This window comes from Alligator sinensis, unplaced genomic scaffold (assembly GCF_000455745.1).
Source record: "Alligator sinensis unplaced genomic scaffold, ASM45574v1 scaffold320_1, whole genome shotgun sequence".
Classification (NCBI taxonomy): Eukaryota; Metazoa; Chordata; order Crocodylia; family Alligatoridae; genus Alligator; species Alligator sinensis.
In genome coordinates, this window is record NW_005842249.1 from 3,722 (window position 1) to 21,488 (window position 17,767).

The 17,767-nt window shown below is 43.6% G+C and overlaps 1 protein-coding gene across 1 annotated transcript in view; it reads left to right on the forward strand.

Moving 5' to 3' along the window:
• Positions 1–3,125: 3,125 nt before the first annotated feature.
• The window catches only part of INTS10 (integrator complex subunit 10), a 50,138-nt gene continuing 35,496 nt past the window's right edge, over positions 3,126–17,767 (forward strand). The window contains 7 exon segments of the mRNA XM_025208742.1: positions 3,126–3,487; positions 3,815–3,918; positions 8,611–8,750; positions 10,207–10,288; positions 10,967–11,107; positions 12,234–12,405; positions 12,968–13,137. Coding sequence (XP_025064527.1) covers positions 3,375–3,487; positions 3,815–3,918; positions 8,611–8,750; positions 10,207–10,288; positions 10,967–11,107; positions 12,234–12,405; positions 12,968–13,137 — 922 coding nt within the window. The 5' untranslated portion in view covers positions 3,126–3,374.

Below are 17,767 nucleotides of genomic sequence, written 5' to 3' on the forward strand. Positions count from 1 at the left end.
TGTTTGACATTTAGAATATGATTTGTTTTTTTTTTCTGGTTCCAAGATAGCAATCCTCCCTTGCCAAAAGGAGTACTTTAGGGGAGGGGGTGGCCACAAGGGGGCAAGGGGAGGGACTTCCAATGGCAAAGGTCAGGGGTTGGGGCAGGATTTCTGGTCCTAAAATGGTGACCAGGGGGGCGGGGCTATCTTTGTGGCCCTTCACAGCTCACCAAAACTTGTTAAGCGGCCTTCCAGCTGAAATTGCCCACCCCAGTTTAGGACCTGGGGTGCACTTGACATCCTTCTTGATGGCTTCTTCTCCTACACCCACAATCCAGTCCAGTAGTATTTAAACACAAATGACAAAATACGAGCATCTGCTCTCAAACAAAAGGTTCCCCAACTCTGGGTCAACACCACAACATGCAATGAGCTACAACAGAAGGTCTCCAAATGCTTTTCTGCTCCTTGGTGGTGCAGGGGCTTCCTTGCAGCTTCTCTGCAACTTGGAGTCCTTTGTCCTTGGCCAGGCCCCTTTCCTCCCCAGAGTCCTGTTTCTTGCAGCCTGTAGGGTCAGACTTCCCACCTTGTGTCAGGCCCTGGGCTTATATGCCATTCTCTGGGTCACCCAACCCACTACTACTGCCCCAGGCCTGTCAATCACTGGCAACACCTGCAGGGAGTGGCCATTTTATTAAAGGGCCCTCTGCCATCATCAGTTTTCCAAGAGGCTGGAGCCGGCCAGCTAATTCCTAACTCCCCTCTCCTTCAGTGATGGGGTAGGGACCTCATTACAGAGAGTTCGCCCATTCTTGAAATGGGAAGGAAAGTTTTGTCAGTTCAATAAGCCTTGCTAATATTCTGGTGCAGCTATGGCGACTTGGTGTTTTGAGGCGCAGAATTATGAAAATCCTTCTTTGATTTGTTGAAGTGATAAAGGTTTACTCCAGAAAACAGATAACAGTAAAGGCAAGATGTCTGAGACCATGCCAGAATGTAGGTGGGGGAGCTTGCACCAAAACCTGCTTGCCCAATGGAATTTCAAATTTGCTTAAACCTGCTTAACTTTACCTTTCTCCCAGCAAAACACTTTCTATTGCAAAGTCCCCCTTGGCATCGGCTATCTGAGTCTTAACTCTGCTATTCTCCTCTCCCCAGAGCATTATCCCAGTTCATCCTACACACTGACAAGTGGATCAGGGTGGAAGCAATGGGGAAGCACCAGGATCTGGTATCAGCAGGGTTCTGGAGGAGGGGGTGATGACAAGCAGACTGGGATCCTCTCACAGAAGTGACTACTTTGTAGCACAGATGTATCCAAGTTAGCTTGAGTACTAGTAGCAGCTGAGATGCAGCAGCACAGAACTCGGCACGGGTCAATTTCCCCTGATTTTTTTTTTGAGAACTCCATCACAATGTACATTGAGAACAGGCCATGATCCTGCAAATACTTAAGCATGTGTGCAACTTCAGTAGGCCTACTCATGCTGAAAACAAAGCTTGATCGCATGTGTTTGCGGAACTTGAGACTAAAGTTGCAGAAGGAAGAATAGCAAAGTCAGGAAATGGCAAAGTTAATGTCATCCAGAGGAGTCTTCACTCTTGAGGGCACATATTATAATAAGGGTTCTCAAACTTTTCCATAGCATGACTCACGCGTGAATCAGGAATTTGTCAGAGACTACCTCCACTCCTGTTCACAAGAGTGCAGACCAACCATCTTTCTCATTCATCAACAACTAATGTTCCCATAAGAATTATAGCAGTTGTTTCCATGGAAACAATATTGGAAAAGTAATTACTACATACAGTGCTGTCTGGCAACTGGCAGCTATACTCTGTAGTTCCCTAGGAAGTGCTCCATAGGCTTCATTGTGGGAATGGCTGCAGTCTGCATGATTGCATCCTAACTTTGCAGCGGGTTTCATTAATGCTGAAGCTGAAGAAAATACCATGAATGGGTTGGAGGAAGTCACTGAACAAGGCAGTAGAACTGTCATCCCTGCTTGTATTTTATAGTCTAGATTCTTTTTTCAGGTGCAAAAGGGTAAATTTGAAGTGAATTCCTTGGTGTGAACTTACACTAAATATACCAAGGTATAAGAACAAAATCGTCCTCTAGTTTCTGGAACACATGTTGTAGTTCACTGCGCACCTGGAAAGAGGTGTGGAGTCTGGGTCAGTGTGAACTCCTTTAACAAAGAGTGTAAACATTTATTCAGATATAATCTCTATTCAATTGCTATAATAAAATTAATTCTAAGTACCTATAAATCATGGTATTTGATTTTGGAGGTTTTATCACGGAAAATCAGAGCTCCCCCTGCTGCCTTAGCTCACTGGAATGCAGGTCCAGGCCCCTTGCTCTCAAGCAACAGCCTCCCCAGACTTGCTAGGGCCCCTTGCCCCCCACCCACAGCCCTCTGCCCCCCCCCCAGCCCTGCTGGAGTGGACCCTCAGCTGCCACAGCTATGAGGCAAGTGACCCGGGTCTACAGTGGGGGCGGCAGCGTGAGGTTGTTCCCTTTGCTGCTCTGGGATGAGCAGGGGGAAAGTTGTCAGGACAGTGCAGGGCTTGCAGTAACAGCAAGGAACTTCCCCTCCTGGCCCTGCTCTGTCTTGCCACTCCCGGTCCACTCTGCTGGGCTGCAGAGGTAGAGAGCAGCAGGGTGGGTGGGGAGCCCAAGCCTACAGCAGGCAGCCTGCCCCTGCTCTGTGAACAGATCTGGGGGGCATGAGTCCCTCCTGCTCCCCTGGGAGTGCACGCAGTGGAAGGAAACTGTCCCCCCCACAAACCACTTGTGGCCCAGTCAGTGGCAATGCATAGGGGGTGCATGGGGAAATATGTGCATCCCCTGAGAGTGCTGGTGCACCACCTGACAGCCAGCATTCCTGGGCAGGAGGGGCAAGTGAGAGCTCTAGTGCCCCCCCGAGAGTGCCGGCCAGGGAGTGGGAACGCCAGGAGAAGTGGTCCCCCTGCGGCCGATTGCGCTCATCCAGAAATGTCAGTGATGTGCTCAGAAGTGCCAGTGGTGCGCTACTGCCACTTGCAGGTTGCAATGCCGCCAATTGGTCTTGGGCTTGGTAAAAGCTTGTTTTTCAAAAAAAATACAGTTTTGAACCATGTTTGGCTAGGCAACTCCCTGAGCAAGCTCTGCTTGGGAATTGATGGAATTTAGTGTGTTACTTTGCTTAAATTAAAAAAAAAGTTAAAGCCCTGGTAGTAATACTTAAACCTATGGTGGTAAATTACTAGTTTTAAGTAGTTGTAGACATTTTGCTATCATTTGTTAGTTTTTCCACTGAGCTTTTTTTTATTTATTTACTTTTTTACTATGGGTATAGTATAACAAGTTAGTAGTAGTATTCAGTTTGGAAGAACCAAGCAGGGACATGAGAATATGTAGTTCAGCTAATTCCCCTTTTTGTGTATTGCAGTATGAGATGTACACTATTGAAAGGAATGCTGAACGGACAGCATCAGCAGGCAGACTCTTGTATGACATGTAAGTAACAGTGAGATTTTTTTTTGTTTAATTCTCTTCTGAAAGCTTATTTGAAATGTAGCTAGTCAGAGAGCTCTAGAAACACAGCATCATACTTTTATCATAAACCGTTCATATAAGAATTTCCAAAAATTTGATGCTGTTATGACGCAATCAGTCATTTGTCTGGATACAAATCAGACCTTACTGTCTTTTAAAAAACAAAAGCCATCCTGAAAAGTGAAACACTTTTTTGCATTTCTCCACATTGATGCTTTCATAGTTATGCTTCTATTTTGAAACAGATTGGGAATAGTTCTAACTTTTTTGTCTGACACTTTATCCCAGGTTTGTGAATTTTCCAGACCAACCAGTGGTGTGGAGAGAGATTAGCGTTATTACATCGGCCTTACGAAATGACTCTCAGGATAAGCAGACCCAGTTTTTAAGAGGTAAGAGCCACTAATTCACTGGAAGGACTGTAGTAGGAATCTGGAATCAAACCCCAGGTTATCAATCCAGTTTAGCAACTGCAAGTTCCAGTGTGGTGAGCTCCCTGTGTTTATTGGGACTCATAGCCAGTTCAGCCTCAAAAGAGACACAAGGGATGAAATGAGCTAATAGCTGACATTCAGTAAGGAGCAAGCCAGATGAGAAAGCCGAAATTTTTAACAAATTCTTTGCCTCTGTTTTCTTGGACAGGGACCAGGACAGCTCTCCCACCATAGGTAGGGGCAATCTTGGGGATAGTACTGCCAGGCCTCGGGCCTGCGCAGAAGTAGTTAGGGATCTTCTGGAAGGGCTGGATGTTTTTAAATCTGTGGGCCCTGATGCCTTCCACCCACAGGTGTTGAGAGAGCTCGTGGGGGTCATTGCTGTGCCCTTGGCCCAGCTGTACGAGCGATCATGGTCCACGGGCCAGGTGCCCGGAGATTGGAAACTAGCTAATGTGGTCCCCATCTATAAGAAAGGGAGAAAGGAGGACCCAGGAAACTATAGGCCCATAAGCCTCACATCAGTCTTGGGGAAAATCCTTGGAAAAAATTATCAAGGATCACATCTGTGAGGGGCCAGCGGAGAAGATCATGCCCAGAGGAAATCAACATGGGTTCATCAAAGGTAGGTTCTGCCAGACCAACCTGATGGCCTTTTATGACCAGGTAACTAAATCCCTGGATGATGGTGTCACCATGGATGTAGTCTTTCGGGACTTTAAGAAGGCGTTTGACACTGTCTCTCACTCCATTCTCATTAATAAATTGAGCGACTGTGACACTGATGCCTACACAGTTGGATGGGTCAGAAATTGACTGATGGGGTGCACCCAGAGAGTGGTGGTGAATGGGTCGTACTCGACCTGGTGGGATATGAATAGTGGGGTCCCCCAGGGCTCAGTCCTGGGGCCTACACTGTTCAACATCTTCATCAGCGACTTGGACGAGGGGATGGAAAACACATTGTCTGAGTTTGCAGAATTCACCAAGATGTGGGGAGAGGTAGGCACACTCGAAGGGAGAGAGAGGCTGCAATTAGTTTTAGACAGACTGCAGAAGTGGGCAGATGGTAATAGGATGGGCTTCACTGTGGATAAGTGCAGGGTGCTGCACCTGGGGAGAGAGAATCCACAGCATACATAAAAGCTGGGGAGCTCCCCCTTGAGAGCACAGAGGCGGAAAGGGATCTTGGAGTCATTATTGACTCCAAGATGAACATGAGCCGCCAATGTCAGACCACAGCCAGGAAAGCCAACCGCACCTTGTCGTGCATCCAAAGATGCATCTCAAGCCAGTCAAGAGAGGTGATACTGCCCCTCTACGCGACATTGGTCCGGCCTCAATTGGAGTACTGCATCCAGTTCTGGGTACCGTGCTTTAAGAAGGATGTGGCCTGCCTTGAGAGGGTTCAGAGGAGGGCCAGCTGCTTGGTTGGAGGACAACAGGGCAGGCCCTATGAGGAGAGGCTGAGGGACCTGAACCTGTTCAGCCTCAGCAAACGGAGGCTGAGGGGGAATTTGGTGGCTGCCTACAAACTTGTTAGGGGAGATCAGCAGCAAATAGGAAGGGTCCTATTCTCCCCCAGCACCACCTAGGGTGATGAGGAACAATAGCCAGAAGCTGCTGGAGAATAGGTTCAGGTTAGAGAGTAGGAGGCACTATTTCACTGTTAGGGTGCCTGGGATCTGGAACCAACTTCCTAGGGAAATGGTCCTTGCTCCTACCATGGGTAAATTCAGAAAGAGGTTGGATGAACACCTGTCTGGGGTCATGTGATCCCAGCGTGTGCTCTGGCCAGTGGCGGGGGGTCAGACTAGATGATCTGTTTAGGTCCCTTCTGACCCCTAACTACTATGAAACTATGAAACTACTTGCTCTGCTTCTCTATTAGCAGCCAGCCCTTGCTAATGAATTAATGTTGGCTAGCAGATCATTTGACAAACCACAGGTAGTGTAACTTGCACTTGAGTCTGGCAAACTGGCTAAGGACATGCACTATATTAGTTAGTGGAGTCTGTGGTGTGGGTAGAGAAGAAGAGTTTGTATAAAATCTGTGAACACAGTGTAGTTCCAAACATTCATAAATATCTCCCAAAACATGTATCAGGAATATGTAGAATTCTACTATTGAGCCAGACTCCAATAAATAAATAGAATGGCTGCAGTATGTCAACGCTGACCTGGGCCTTTACTTGAGATAGATTCTATCAGAATTTTATAAAGGATGTTATAGGAGATGGTGGCCTGATAAACAAATTATTTATCAAAATGCTTAGTTAATGATTACAAATCCAAATGGGGATTCCTGAAGATGCAATCACATATCTTAAAGTAACAAATATTAAATGATTATAACCCCAATATTCCTGTGCACCATAATAACATAATTTTTTAATTTAAATTGGCTTTATTTAACCAACAGCTTTTTCCTGACAACTGTATTGTTCTAGATATAAGGCAACCCCGTGTTTCAGGTTCAGTTTTTGGAAAAACAGCTTTTTCCCTGAACACAAGTTTGTGTGTTTAATACAGATAAAGCCCCTGCACTGCTGCTGCTGCTGTTATAAATTCCACAGAAGAATCACAAAACAAAGGAAAGGACTGAAAGGGTTAAATTCACTGAAAATACTCAAATAAAAGGTGCAGTGAAAAAATTCTGGTTCTGTATTTTTACTGCATGAGCAGAGATACTGCAAGGACAAAAGCCAAGCCTGTAAGGCTAGGGACAGACATTCAAAAATCCCAAGCCTGAATTGATTCAGTCTCTGCAGGTTAGTCTAACCTGTAGAGAGTGAACTGATTTATAAGTGGATAGACATTCAGTTTTTATTCCGGAAATGCAGGCAAGTGCCTACAATGGCTCAGACCAGAAGTGAGAGTGCGGGGGGGGGGGGGGGGGGAGAATTAACCCCCTCCCTGTCCCCTTAGCCTTAATGGGGTCATGCTGGGACAGCTGCGGTGTCTGCCGGTGGGACAGGGAAGGGAATGGGGGAGTAAAACTCCTCCATGCTTGCATTCCCTGGGACACCCTGACAGAGGCTGCTGCCCCTCCTCCTCCCCTTCCCCTTGCTGCTTCAGTGGCGGAGGAGGGGGGCATGGCTAGACACTGTCCTGCCGTGGCCCCATTAAGGCTAAGGGGGTAGGGAGGGGTTTAATTTCTCCCTCTGGTCCTTCGGGCCCCAGGGACCACATCTGGGGTCTGGCAGCCCTGGCTGCCTGCTCGTCCACAGACAGGCAGACTCTGACTGCGGCAGGTTGTGGGGAAAGGGATGAAAGAAAGAATTAACCCCCTCCCTGCCCACTTTTCCTTAACAGGACCATGCCCCCATCCCTGCTCGGGCTAGAGAGTAAAGGGGCGGGGCCAGCCCTGCCTTCGGGAGAAGAGAACACAGCCCTGCTGGGATGCTGCGGAACTCTGATTTAACTTAAAACCAGGAAGGGGTCTGGGACAGAAGTTTGACCCAAATCAATTAGGTCTGATACTACATTCCACCAGGTTTATCATAAACCAGTTTCAGCCATTTTGAAACTGGTTTATGTGTACTGAGCTTCTGTTCTGTTACGGATTTAAACCAGTTTCTGATCGCTTACATCAGCTTATGTGTAACTTCTGTCCCTAGCCCAAAGGAGCAATTATAGGTCAACCCTGCCTATAAGTCAAATGCAATGTTGTTATGGCTTTCTTTGGAGAAGGAGAATGTAGGCTTGTAATCAGAATAATCAAGTTAATTGAGTATGCTTGTTCTCCCAAATGTCAAAATAGGTTCTTTATTCAGTACCTGATACTTCTGGCAAGAACAGCATAATATTACCTTTGTAGCTCTAAACAATAAGATGACCTCCCCCCTTTATTTAGGAGAATGGCAATAACTGTAGTCTAAGACTGAGTTAACCAGTCAAGGGCTGCAGGAGATAACTTAAGAAGTTCTGTTATTCCTCCAGAAAAAGAATCTATTGAGTGGTCATTTATTATATGCTCAGTTCATTGAAACTTGCCACATTCATATAATGGAATTTCTTTAAATTGCCACTTATGCATCAGGTACACACGCCTGCTGTGTGATGTCTTGATAAAACTAAGGATCAGCCGTTACCTGTTCTTTTTTTATCCTAAGTTAAGACACACTGGGTGCATCCACACTTGCATGGACATTTGGTTCCCTGGGGACAACTAGTAGCGGCACACCTTGTGCTGCCGTTAGTTGTCCCTGGGGAACGCCTGTGCCATGCACCCTCTGCCGCATAGCAGGTTACTTCAGGTGGGATAGGGGGAGGATAGGGCCAGCGCTGGGCTGGCCCCAGCTGTCTTACCTGGGGTTTTGGGGGCCTCCTGGGGTTGTAGAAGTGGCAATCCTGCTGTGTGGAAGCCTAGTCAGCTGCCAGAGTGTGGCTTTGGATGGCTAGGCTCCAGTTTTGAGTGGCGCACGCTGCCCCCTCAAGCGCCACTCTGCTTTTTTTTTTCTGTGGGTTTTTTTGACCCCTGGATATCTCGGGGTCAGAAAAAACAACCATGTGCTGCTCCCTTGCAGTGCAGAGAACAACTGAACGTGCAGTATGTGGTGCTGCAGACGCATACCACATGGCTGCAATTGTTTGAACATGGCCATTGAAGGGGTTTTTTTAATTTCAATATCGGTTTTCCTTTTCTAGGTTTATTTGAGACTCTTCCTGGTCGTGTCCAGTGTGAAATGTTACTGAAAGCCACTGAGCAGTGTTTTAATACTCTGGAACGGGCGGAAATGCTATTGCTGTTGCTACGGCGCTTCCCAGAAACTGTGGTACAGCACGGGGTAAGATAAAACTAGCTCCTTATCACTGTTCACTTGTCAGCCTGGTTTTGCAGACAACACCTGAAAGTCATTGGTTTGTGAAAATGATTCGATATTTTTAATTCTGACCTTGTAGCTATCAATGCAGACAGCTGTCAGATGCTGTCATTACTATACCTTCTGAACATCCAGTAAAAGATGAGCTTAAAATAAACAGAGGCAAACAAAATAATATTTTGCATTGTAAAATCCATAGAAGAGTCCATATTTAATGTAAGCTTGGACCACAAAAGAGGAATATGGAAAATCATTGTAATCTCATGTTAAAATGAAATTTAGTGTCCAAGGGAGGGACGCTGTTTCAGTACTTCACAGTTAACTCTAATCTAGAGAAGAGTGGGAGAAAGTGGAATTGTAGATTGGTACGCTTGTAAGGGGCCTCAGGGATAACATAGTCCAGTGATTCTCAACTTTTTTTGTACCAGGACCCATTTATAAACATAGATGGCCAGTACTGACCCAGTGCCCCTCACTCCCAACCAACTGCCCCCAGGCCCCAGCACCCCCATGTGTGGGGCAGAGGGACCCCAAACAGCTCCTTGCAGGAGCTGGGCTTCAATGGCCATGTCCAGACAAGTGCAGCCATGTGGTATGTGTCTGCAGCACCACATACTGCACGTTCAGTTGTTCTCTGCACTGCAAGGGAGCAGCACATGGTTGGTTTTTTGACCCCTAGATATCCAGGAGTAAAAAAAACCCACAGAAAAAAAAAAGCAGAGTGGCGCTTGAGGGGGCAGCGTGCGCCACTCAAAACTGGAGCCTAGCCATCCAGAGCTACACTCTGGCAGCTGGCTAGGCTTCCGCATTGCCACTTCTACAACCCCAGGAGGCCCCCAAGACCCCAGGTAAGACAGCTGGGGCCAGCCCAGCTCTGCCAGCTTCCAAGGGAAAAGCCATGGGTTTTTTTTCCTTTAAAGGAGAATCCATTTTTAAAGTTTGTTAATCCGTTTTTTTAATTTGTTCGCGACAGTTTCAAATACTCCTGGGACTCGCTTTTGAGTTGCGACCCATGAGTGGAAAAACACTGATCTAGTCCAACCCACTGCACAGCTGCAAATGTGCTACTCCTAAACCATCTGGGATATCTATCCATTACTTACTTGAAAGTATCCAAGAAAGCAGATTCTACAACTTCCCTTGGCAGATTGTTACACTGTGTTGACAGTTGTATAACTAAGTTGATGTCTATATGTACTGCAATATTGTTGCAACATAATTACATACACACAACTTGATCTTGGACTGTTTGTCCCTGACATTTCCTTCATAAAAACTAAAAGGTGATGGTTTAACTTTAAATTATAATTGAAAGTTGCAAAGTTGCTTGGGGTGGCAGCCTCAAGAAGTGAGGAAATGCTACAGATATTCTTCTGAATGTGCTAATTAGTTAGTTTCATTTGCACCACTTTCTGCACAGGTGGGCCTGGGAGAAACATTATTAGAGGCTGAAAGTATTGAAGACCAAGAATCCCCAGTTAATTGCTTTAGGAAATTATTTGGTAAGTAAATCCGCTTTTTATTATAGGGCTGTATAGTAAAGCTTAGTACCATCTGCTAAGCAAAACTTAGTACCATCTGCTAAGAACTATTCAGCCCAAGTTGGTATTAATTAAGTGATGTACGTTCAAGGAGTTGGCAGTCCTGTCAGTAGTCATGCAGTGAAGGTCTTTTATTTGATCTATTACCTTTATGCCAAAAGAGATTTAGATGGTGTTTATATAGCTTCTGTTTGTAAAATGGTAATTCCGTCAATTCTTCTATACTCTAAATTGTTAACAGATGCAAACACTGAAGACCTGCCTAGACAGGGGAAACTTACTGACCAGTTCTGAAATCATATGAAGCCAATTTAAGGTGGCTTGACCAATGTTTAGGGAACTTATTTCAATACACTCAGGTCAGGGAGCTGCTTCATTTGAAAACATGTTAGTCCACCTTAAACCAGGTCAACTTGGCTTGAGCAGGTCTTAAAATCAGAATAAATTGAACTGATTGTCAAACTGGTAAAAAAAAAATGTGGCATATACAGGTTCCATGCAGCAGTTTATGGCTAACTGTTGTGCTACTTGCCTAGATGGAAGGTTCTGGAAATGTGTATGGTTAGGTTTGGTTTTACTGTTACTTGTGGAGGCTAAATAAGGGTCCAAACTTAACGTGGATGTTTTTTCACCTTTTAGTTTGTGACGTTCTTCCTCTAATAATTAACAACCCTGATGTTCGGCTTCCTGCCAGTTTGTTGTACAAATACCTGAACAAAGCAGCAGAATTTTACATTAATTATGTGACTAGATCTACACAAACTGAAAATCAGTACCAAGGTAAGAACACTTTTTTTTTTTTTTTGTCAGATGACATTGAAATCTGTTATGGAGAAGATAAACAGTAAAGAGACCAGTGTAAATGAACAGATGACATTTTATGACATTTCATGTCATATATACCCACAGAGTTCAGCAGTAGAGATGCGGTTAGCCATATTAGTCTGAAAACAGGCAGACGGTAGAACAGGGTGGCACCCTAGAGCAGTAGTATTCATTGTGGGGTACCATGGCACATTGGGATGCCACAAGATCCTTTTGAGGGTGCCATACAGTGCAAGGAGAAAAGCATTTGCTCTTCTCTGCCGATCTCTGTTCAAGGAGATAAGTACAGGCTTGGCTTTGGGTAAGTTAATGCTTGTCCCTGCTGGCCTGTGTGAGGAGCTAAGTTCTTGCTCCTTCTTTCCTTCCTCTGTTGAGGAGCTAAGTAGTAAATACATTTGTTAGTGAAAGTTGGTGCTGTTCAGTTCATAGACATTATGGAAGGGTGCTGGGAGCCTTAAAAGTTTGATAACTACTGCCTTATGCCTCACTGAGCCAGTTTGTAGCAACAGCCTACTTCATCAGATGCTGGAGTCAGAGTAGGTAGTAGGTAGGTAGTAGAGTAGTACTATTTCATCAGAGTGAGAGTGAGAAGATCAGATTTTGCCACTATTTAGTGGTGGACATTTGCTTGCTTTAAGGTATGAACAGCCAAGAGCTGCTTATACTTTCCCATCACCTTGGACAGGCTTTCCGAGGGCTTGAGGGGCCTGATCTTATGCGCCCAGGGAATTCTCTTGTAGGATTGGACTCCTCATGCCCCTGGGAGCACCTGCCCAGTTTTTTTCTGCTTACAGATATGTGCCAGTTTAACACTCTGGAACAGTCCCTAGATGACAGATGAGGAAGAACTTATCCCTTTCTTAAACACAAGATAAATGTAAAAGATGCTGTCACAAATTATGTTGAATATGACCGATTATGCTTTATCAGATAATGAACTAACCAGAATGTTTTATGTAAATCAGTAGGGTTGGTAAGTATGGAGTGCACTGACTAGTAAGACCTACAGTGATCTTTCAGGTATTCCCCTGATTTATTAACCAGACTTCACTGCACTTCCCCCTCTCCTCTGACCACACAGGTTCACAAGATTCCTCTGATCTCATGTCTCCAAGCAAGCGTAACTCTCAGAAGTATGTAATAGAGGGTCTGACTGAGAAATCATCTCAGATTACAGATCCGTGGGAGAGGCTGTTTAAGATACTATCTATTGTGGGAATGAGGTGTGAATGGCAGATGGAGAAAGGGAGAAGGTGAGAAATTGATCCCTTATCATAGTTGGCTGTCTAAATTACTGACCCTCAAAGAGTTTTTCTTTTCAATATTTCAATAAAAATGGACTATAAAATAAGTTGAATTTTAGGCATTTTATATTATCTCAGTTCAGTATTTTTTGGAAGCATCCAATAAAAAGCTGGGGCATAGGCTCTGTGGACCTTTAAACTCTACTTAGAAACATATTGGCTCAGGAGCTTGATTTACCATTACAAAGCTCCTCTTTGATAACAAAAGACATGGATGGCTGCCACTGAACTTCATCAAGAATCTGCTTCATGCATGAGCACTCAATTGCAAGCGCAGATTAAAAACACTAATTCAACACTATTTAAGTACAGTGCTGAACAGAGTTGCTCTCCTAGATGCATCAGTTTCCTTGCTGATTATATTGTGTTTTTTACTAGGGCAGCATCTGTGTTTTTTCTCCTTCCCAATGTCGTGACTATTACCAAATTTGAAATGCATAGTTGCATATGCTTTTCTTTGGTTTAGAAGTCTTTGTAATACCTTGTATTGTTTTTTTATTTTATCCCTCAGAAGTTTTGGTGATATCTTACACAGAATGAAAGACCTTTGCAGATACATTAGTAACTTTGATAGTGAAGCCCATGCTAAGTATAAGAATCAAGTAGTCTATTCAGCAATGTTGGTCTTCTTTAAGAATGCGTTCCAGTATGTCAGCAACATCCAGCCCTCTCTCTTCCAAGGTTAGTGTTAAAGACTAATGTGAAAAGATCTTCCAGATATTAACAATGTAACTTTTTCTGGAATCATTATTTTAAGCAAGAGAAATTTTTTCTTCTAAAGGTACATTTTGAGTCATAAAGCTTCTGGCATAGCTTCTGTTGTTGCACTTAAGGTTGTTGTTCCAGCTTCTGTTAACCCTCTTCCTTTTTTTATTATTGCTCATAGTAGTCTCGTACCTAATCTCTTAGAGCTTAAATTTTCCATGCATGCATGGAGTCCAGAGGCAATTTGGAAAATTTGACAAAATTAGAGGGGCTGTTTTTAAGTTATGAATACATGAAAAAAGACTTTCTTCTCTATGTTCTGTTAATAAAATACAGACAATTCAATAACATTTGACATTAGAAACTTCAGAGTTGGCTTGTTTTATACAGCTCATTAAACATTTTTTCTTCAGGGCTTATTCCTTAAGTCATTTAAAAGTTGAATGTTTAACATTTGCATCTTGGTCTCAATTTTTCCCCAATGAAATCTAAAACTAGAGCATACCAGAAAGTTTGAGATTCCCTGAATTGGTCACAGTTTGCTTAGATTTTTAGACATGGTCCAGAAGCTGAGGAGGGAGATGGTTGAAACTCTATTTTGACTGGCTTGCAGAGGCTATATTTGAGAGTTACCAAGCCAAATTGCTTCACTGGCCAGAACATCCAAGCCCCATAAGCAGCATTTATTCCCTCCTGTTTCACCTACACCCAAGGAAATTCCTTGCAAACGTTCCTATTGAAAAACAGGGCATTCATAAATCAGGACTTGTTGCATTAATACGGAAAGCAGAAGTTTAAATTCTCTTCATTTGTCCTTGTGATTACATGTTTTTTTTTTTTGTTAAATTTCATAAATTATGTTGAATGATTAAATATGCAATATAGCACAATAACTTTACATAAAGTACACTACCATTTAGAAATCATTGCATATCTGTAGATTGTAAGGCTTAGTGATTTTAAACAGCAAATCATATTTTTTAAAAAGCAGTTTGGTAATTTTAATGTTTTATGAATTCATCCAGTGGATTTCTTTTTTTCCCATTGTTTGATCAATTAAGAATGAGAAAAGTAAAAGACATGTGAGACTATGAAGTACTTGAGCCATGAATCAGCCATATGTGCAAGTTCCAGATGCCTTTGATTAAAAAGGAAGGATATATGCACCTGGTAGTCAGAAAACAGGGCAGAAGATCAGCTGTGCAAGTGACTTACTGTGTAGAGATGTTATTTTCAAACTGCAATCTGCAAAGCACTTGCTGGGGGTCCAGAGTCAGTTGGCTAGCTACATGCTGTTGACTTTCCTCCTTGTTTCCAGCTAGCAAATCAATTTAAGAAATAATAAAATACATTGAACTATTTTGTAATATTAGTTTCACTTGGAAGTAATTGCTGCCATGGCTATGGAGATGGTATTCGATCATTAATAGGAAGAGAGATGGTCCATGCGCAGTCAGTCTCAAACTGGGAACCATGCTATGAAAATGTTTGGAAATCTTAAGGTGTAAAGATTTAAGTGAAGTAGATTCAATTAAATAATATGAAAAAAGACAAAAGGCACGGAAAGCCTTTTATAATCTAAAAAGGAGAGGGAAAAGATTATGGCTGTTCAGTTGAAACAGCAAAGCTAGGTACAGACATTCAGAAACCTGAGGCATAATCGATCTAAGTTACGCAGTTTTCTGTAAGCGACATAGTTTAGATTGGTAGTGAACATAACACGTATTTGCCCTTTGAGGGGAGAGGCTGGGGCAAGGGGGGACAAATCTTAGACCAAAATCTCAGACTGGTTTTAAAATGGGTTCTACCATTTTAAAACCAGTCCATGTGCCAGACTTCTGTTTTGGGTACAGACTGGTTTTGTGTGACAAGCTTCTGTTCTGCTATGGTGACCGGTTTCTGATCACTTATATCAGTAAAAATGTAAATGTGTGTTCCTGGTCCAAATGAAACTATACCATGATAGACCTCTATAACACAATGTAATCATAGAAAAGTAGGGCTAAAAGGCTAGGGACAGAAATTACACATAAACTGATATAAGTGATCAGAAACTGGTTCTGATTTTAAGTTAAATCGGTTTATTGAACTTCTGTCCCAAATCCCCTCCAGATTCAAATTAATTCACAGGCCTCTAGCATCCCAGGATGCTTTGCACCTCCCCCGCAAGTCCCCACTCTTAGAATGGGCTTTGGCCTAAGCTGTTTGCTTCAGCCAAGCAGGGGGGCATGCTGTAGCACCCCCTGGCTTCTGGCCTGTACCACTGCACACTTGTGGCCGCATTTCTGGAATTAGAAGTGAATGTTTTTCACTTGCTTATTGGTTCAATCTGCAGCTTGGACTAACCTGCAAAGATTGAATATCCATTTTCGCCTCGGGCTTGCTTAGTGTTAGAAAGTAGCCAAAGGGCCCTCAGGAGGTGGTCTGAGTCCAACCTACTGCTCAAGGCAGGATCATTTTTATAATGGTTTGGAGAAAATCAGTTGGTTGAATCCTATTTACCCTGTTTTATGCAGAGCAAGTAAACTTCCAAGAGCATTGAAGGCAACAGACTTAAAACTATGCACTTGTTTTGCCCAGTTCATTATTAACCTGTGGATCTCATTGTCATAACAAATTCTGAGATTCCTCTCTGCCTACCATCAGTATGATATCTGAGTGCTGAACAGTTAAATTCTATATGCTGTGTTTGGTAGTGTATCTAAAAAGTTCTGATCCTGTTGTCTAAGATCCTAAGATACTTTCTCTTGCTTTCTTGTTTTATACATTCATATCTCTCTTGTGATTGGGAAGCTTCCAAACTGGCAGCTGATTACTCTGCAAACACCAGTCCCTTGTCTCCATTTGCAAGTGGTTTGTCTCTGTTTCTCACTGAGTTTCATCCTCAGTTCTGTTAGCGATGGGTCAGGGAAATGCAATGGTCTTGGTGCCTTGTGCCTGGTCAAAGGAGTGCTGTCCTGTGCAGCTGTGCCCCAAGCTATTCAATGATGCCTTTGAAGATTAGAACTAAGTCTTTGCATTAGCATCAGAAATGAAATGGATGCAGAGAGTAAGGGTAACGTGCGTTTTTAGTAGCTCAAGCCACTGAAGCAGCATAGTAATAAATCACGTGCCTCATCAGCAGAGGCCTCCATTATGCCTCCACCTAATTTAACCTTCTTCCTACCCTGAGTATCTCTTCAGTCTTTCTAGGTTCATTTTGGAAAGTTCTGCATCAAGGTGGCGATCTTGCCCAAGTGGTGCAATATCTGTATTGTAACCCAACTTGCATGCTTGTAGATATTAGTAACAAGGACCCAAGGCATCCAGCCTTTATCCAGGTAGTCTGGAGAGGGTACTAAGATTTGACCTGGGGATTCTGCAAGCAAGGGGTTGTGGAGAAGAGGATCAATTGTCAAGTGCAACTTTCCAGATCCTGTTTGGAGTTATTGCAATTCTGTATAACTTATTTCAGCCAGATTATACAAACAGATGAGAAGCATTTTGTGAGTAACTGTGTTGAAGGCAGAGAGCCCAAGGAGTATGAGCAATGAGACTAGATCTTTATCCATTGTGAAAGAGAAGCGGTCCATTAACCCCACCATAGCCATCTACTTGCTTCTCACTGGACTTAAATCTGATTTCAGAATATAAAAGATAATGGCCTCAATCAACACACCAGTCAAAATTGTATTGACATTTCTATGAAAGGTACTCAGCTACCAGGTAGGCAGCCTCATACAAACCTTGATGGTAGGACCTGGGCCTCTCAGGAGCTGTTTTAAATCAGAGTACGAGGTGGAGCAGAGTGACACAGGGCAGATTGCTGAGGAGCAGCTTTCTGTGTACAGGAAAGGTTTCTGGGGAGAGGAGCAAGCCAAGCTCTGTCTCTTCCTGCATGAAGGAGATGGGGGGTACCAACTATAATACCTCAAACAGTGGACAGTTCCAGCTGCTTCAGAAGAAGGTGTGTCAATCCACTGCAGCCTAGTATGAGACAGAATGGAGTGGCAGTTCCTTGGGATCTTCTGGGGTGGAGCTCATTGGGTTCAAGAGGGGAGTAAGAGATTTTCATGAATAATGCCTGCAGCTGTATTAAGTTGAGCACATTAATAAAGAAACATGTCTTACAGATATTTGACACCTTCCTCTGAAGTATTTGACACTGTCCACTGGCTGGGATGTTACATTAGGCTAGAGAGGTTGTTCATCTGATCTAGTCCAGCACATCCCACAATTTGCAGCCAAGTCATTTACTCTCTCTAGGCTCCTGTTTCTCAACCTGTAAAACAGAGCTAATGTGTCATGGACACTATTGTTGCAATGCATCCCACCTCTTGGGTCTGTGTGCTCTATGTGGGCCTCATACAAACTTCATAGCTTTTACCATTTGGAGCCTGTTAAATCCAAAAAAAGACATAGCATGCTACTTCTTGCAAACACTGTTGATTCTCTCTATCATACACTTGCATCCTGTCTGATGAAAATTGGGGAAGCAACTCCTAAGGGACTTCATTCATGCAAGCCCTTGATCTTGCATGTGGCTCTCATGCATCCTTTCCAGTACTCCAGAGTCAGTTCCTGTGTGACATAAGCTCTTCTGATGCCGACATCTGCTGATTCCTGC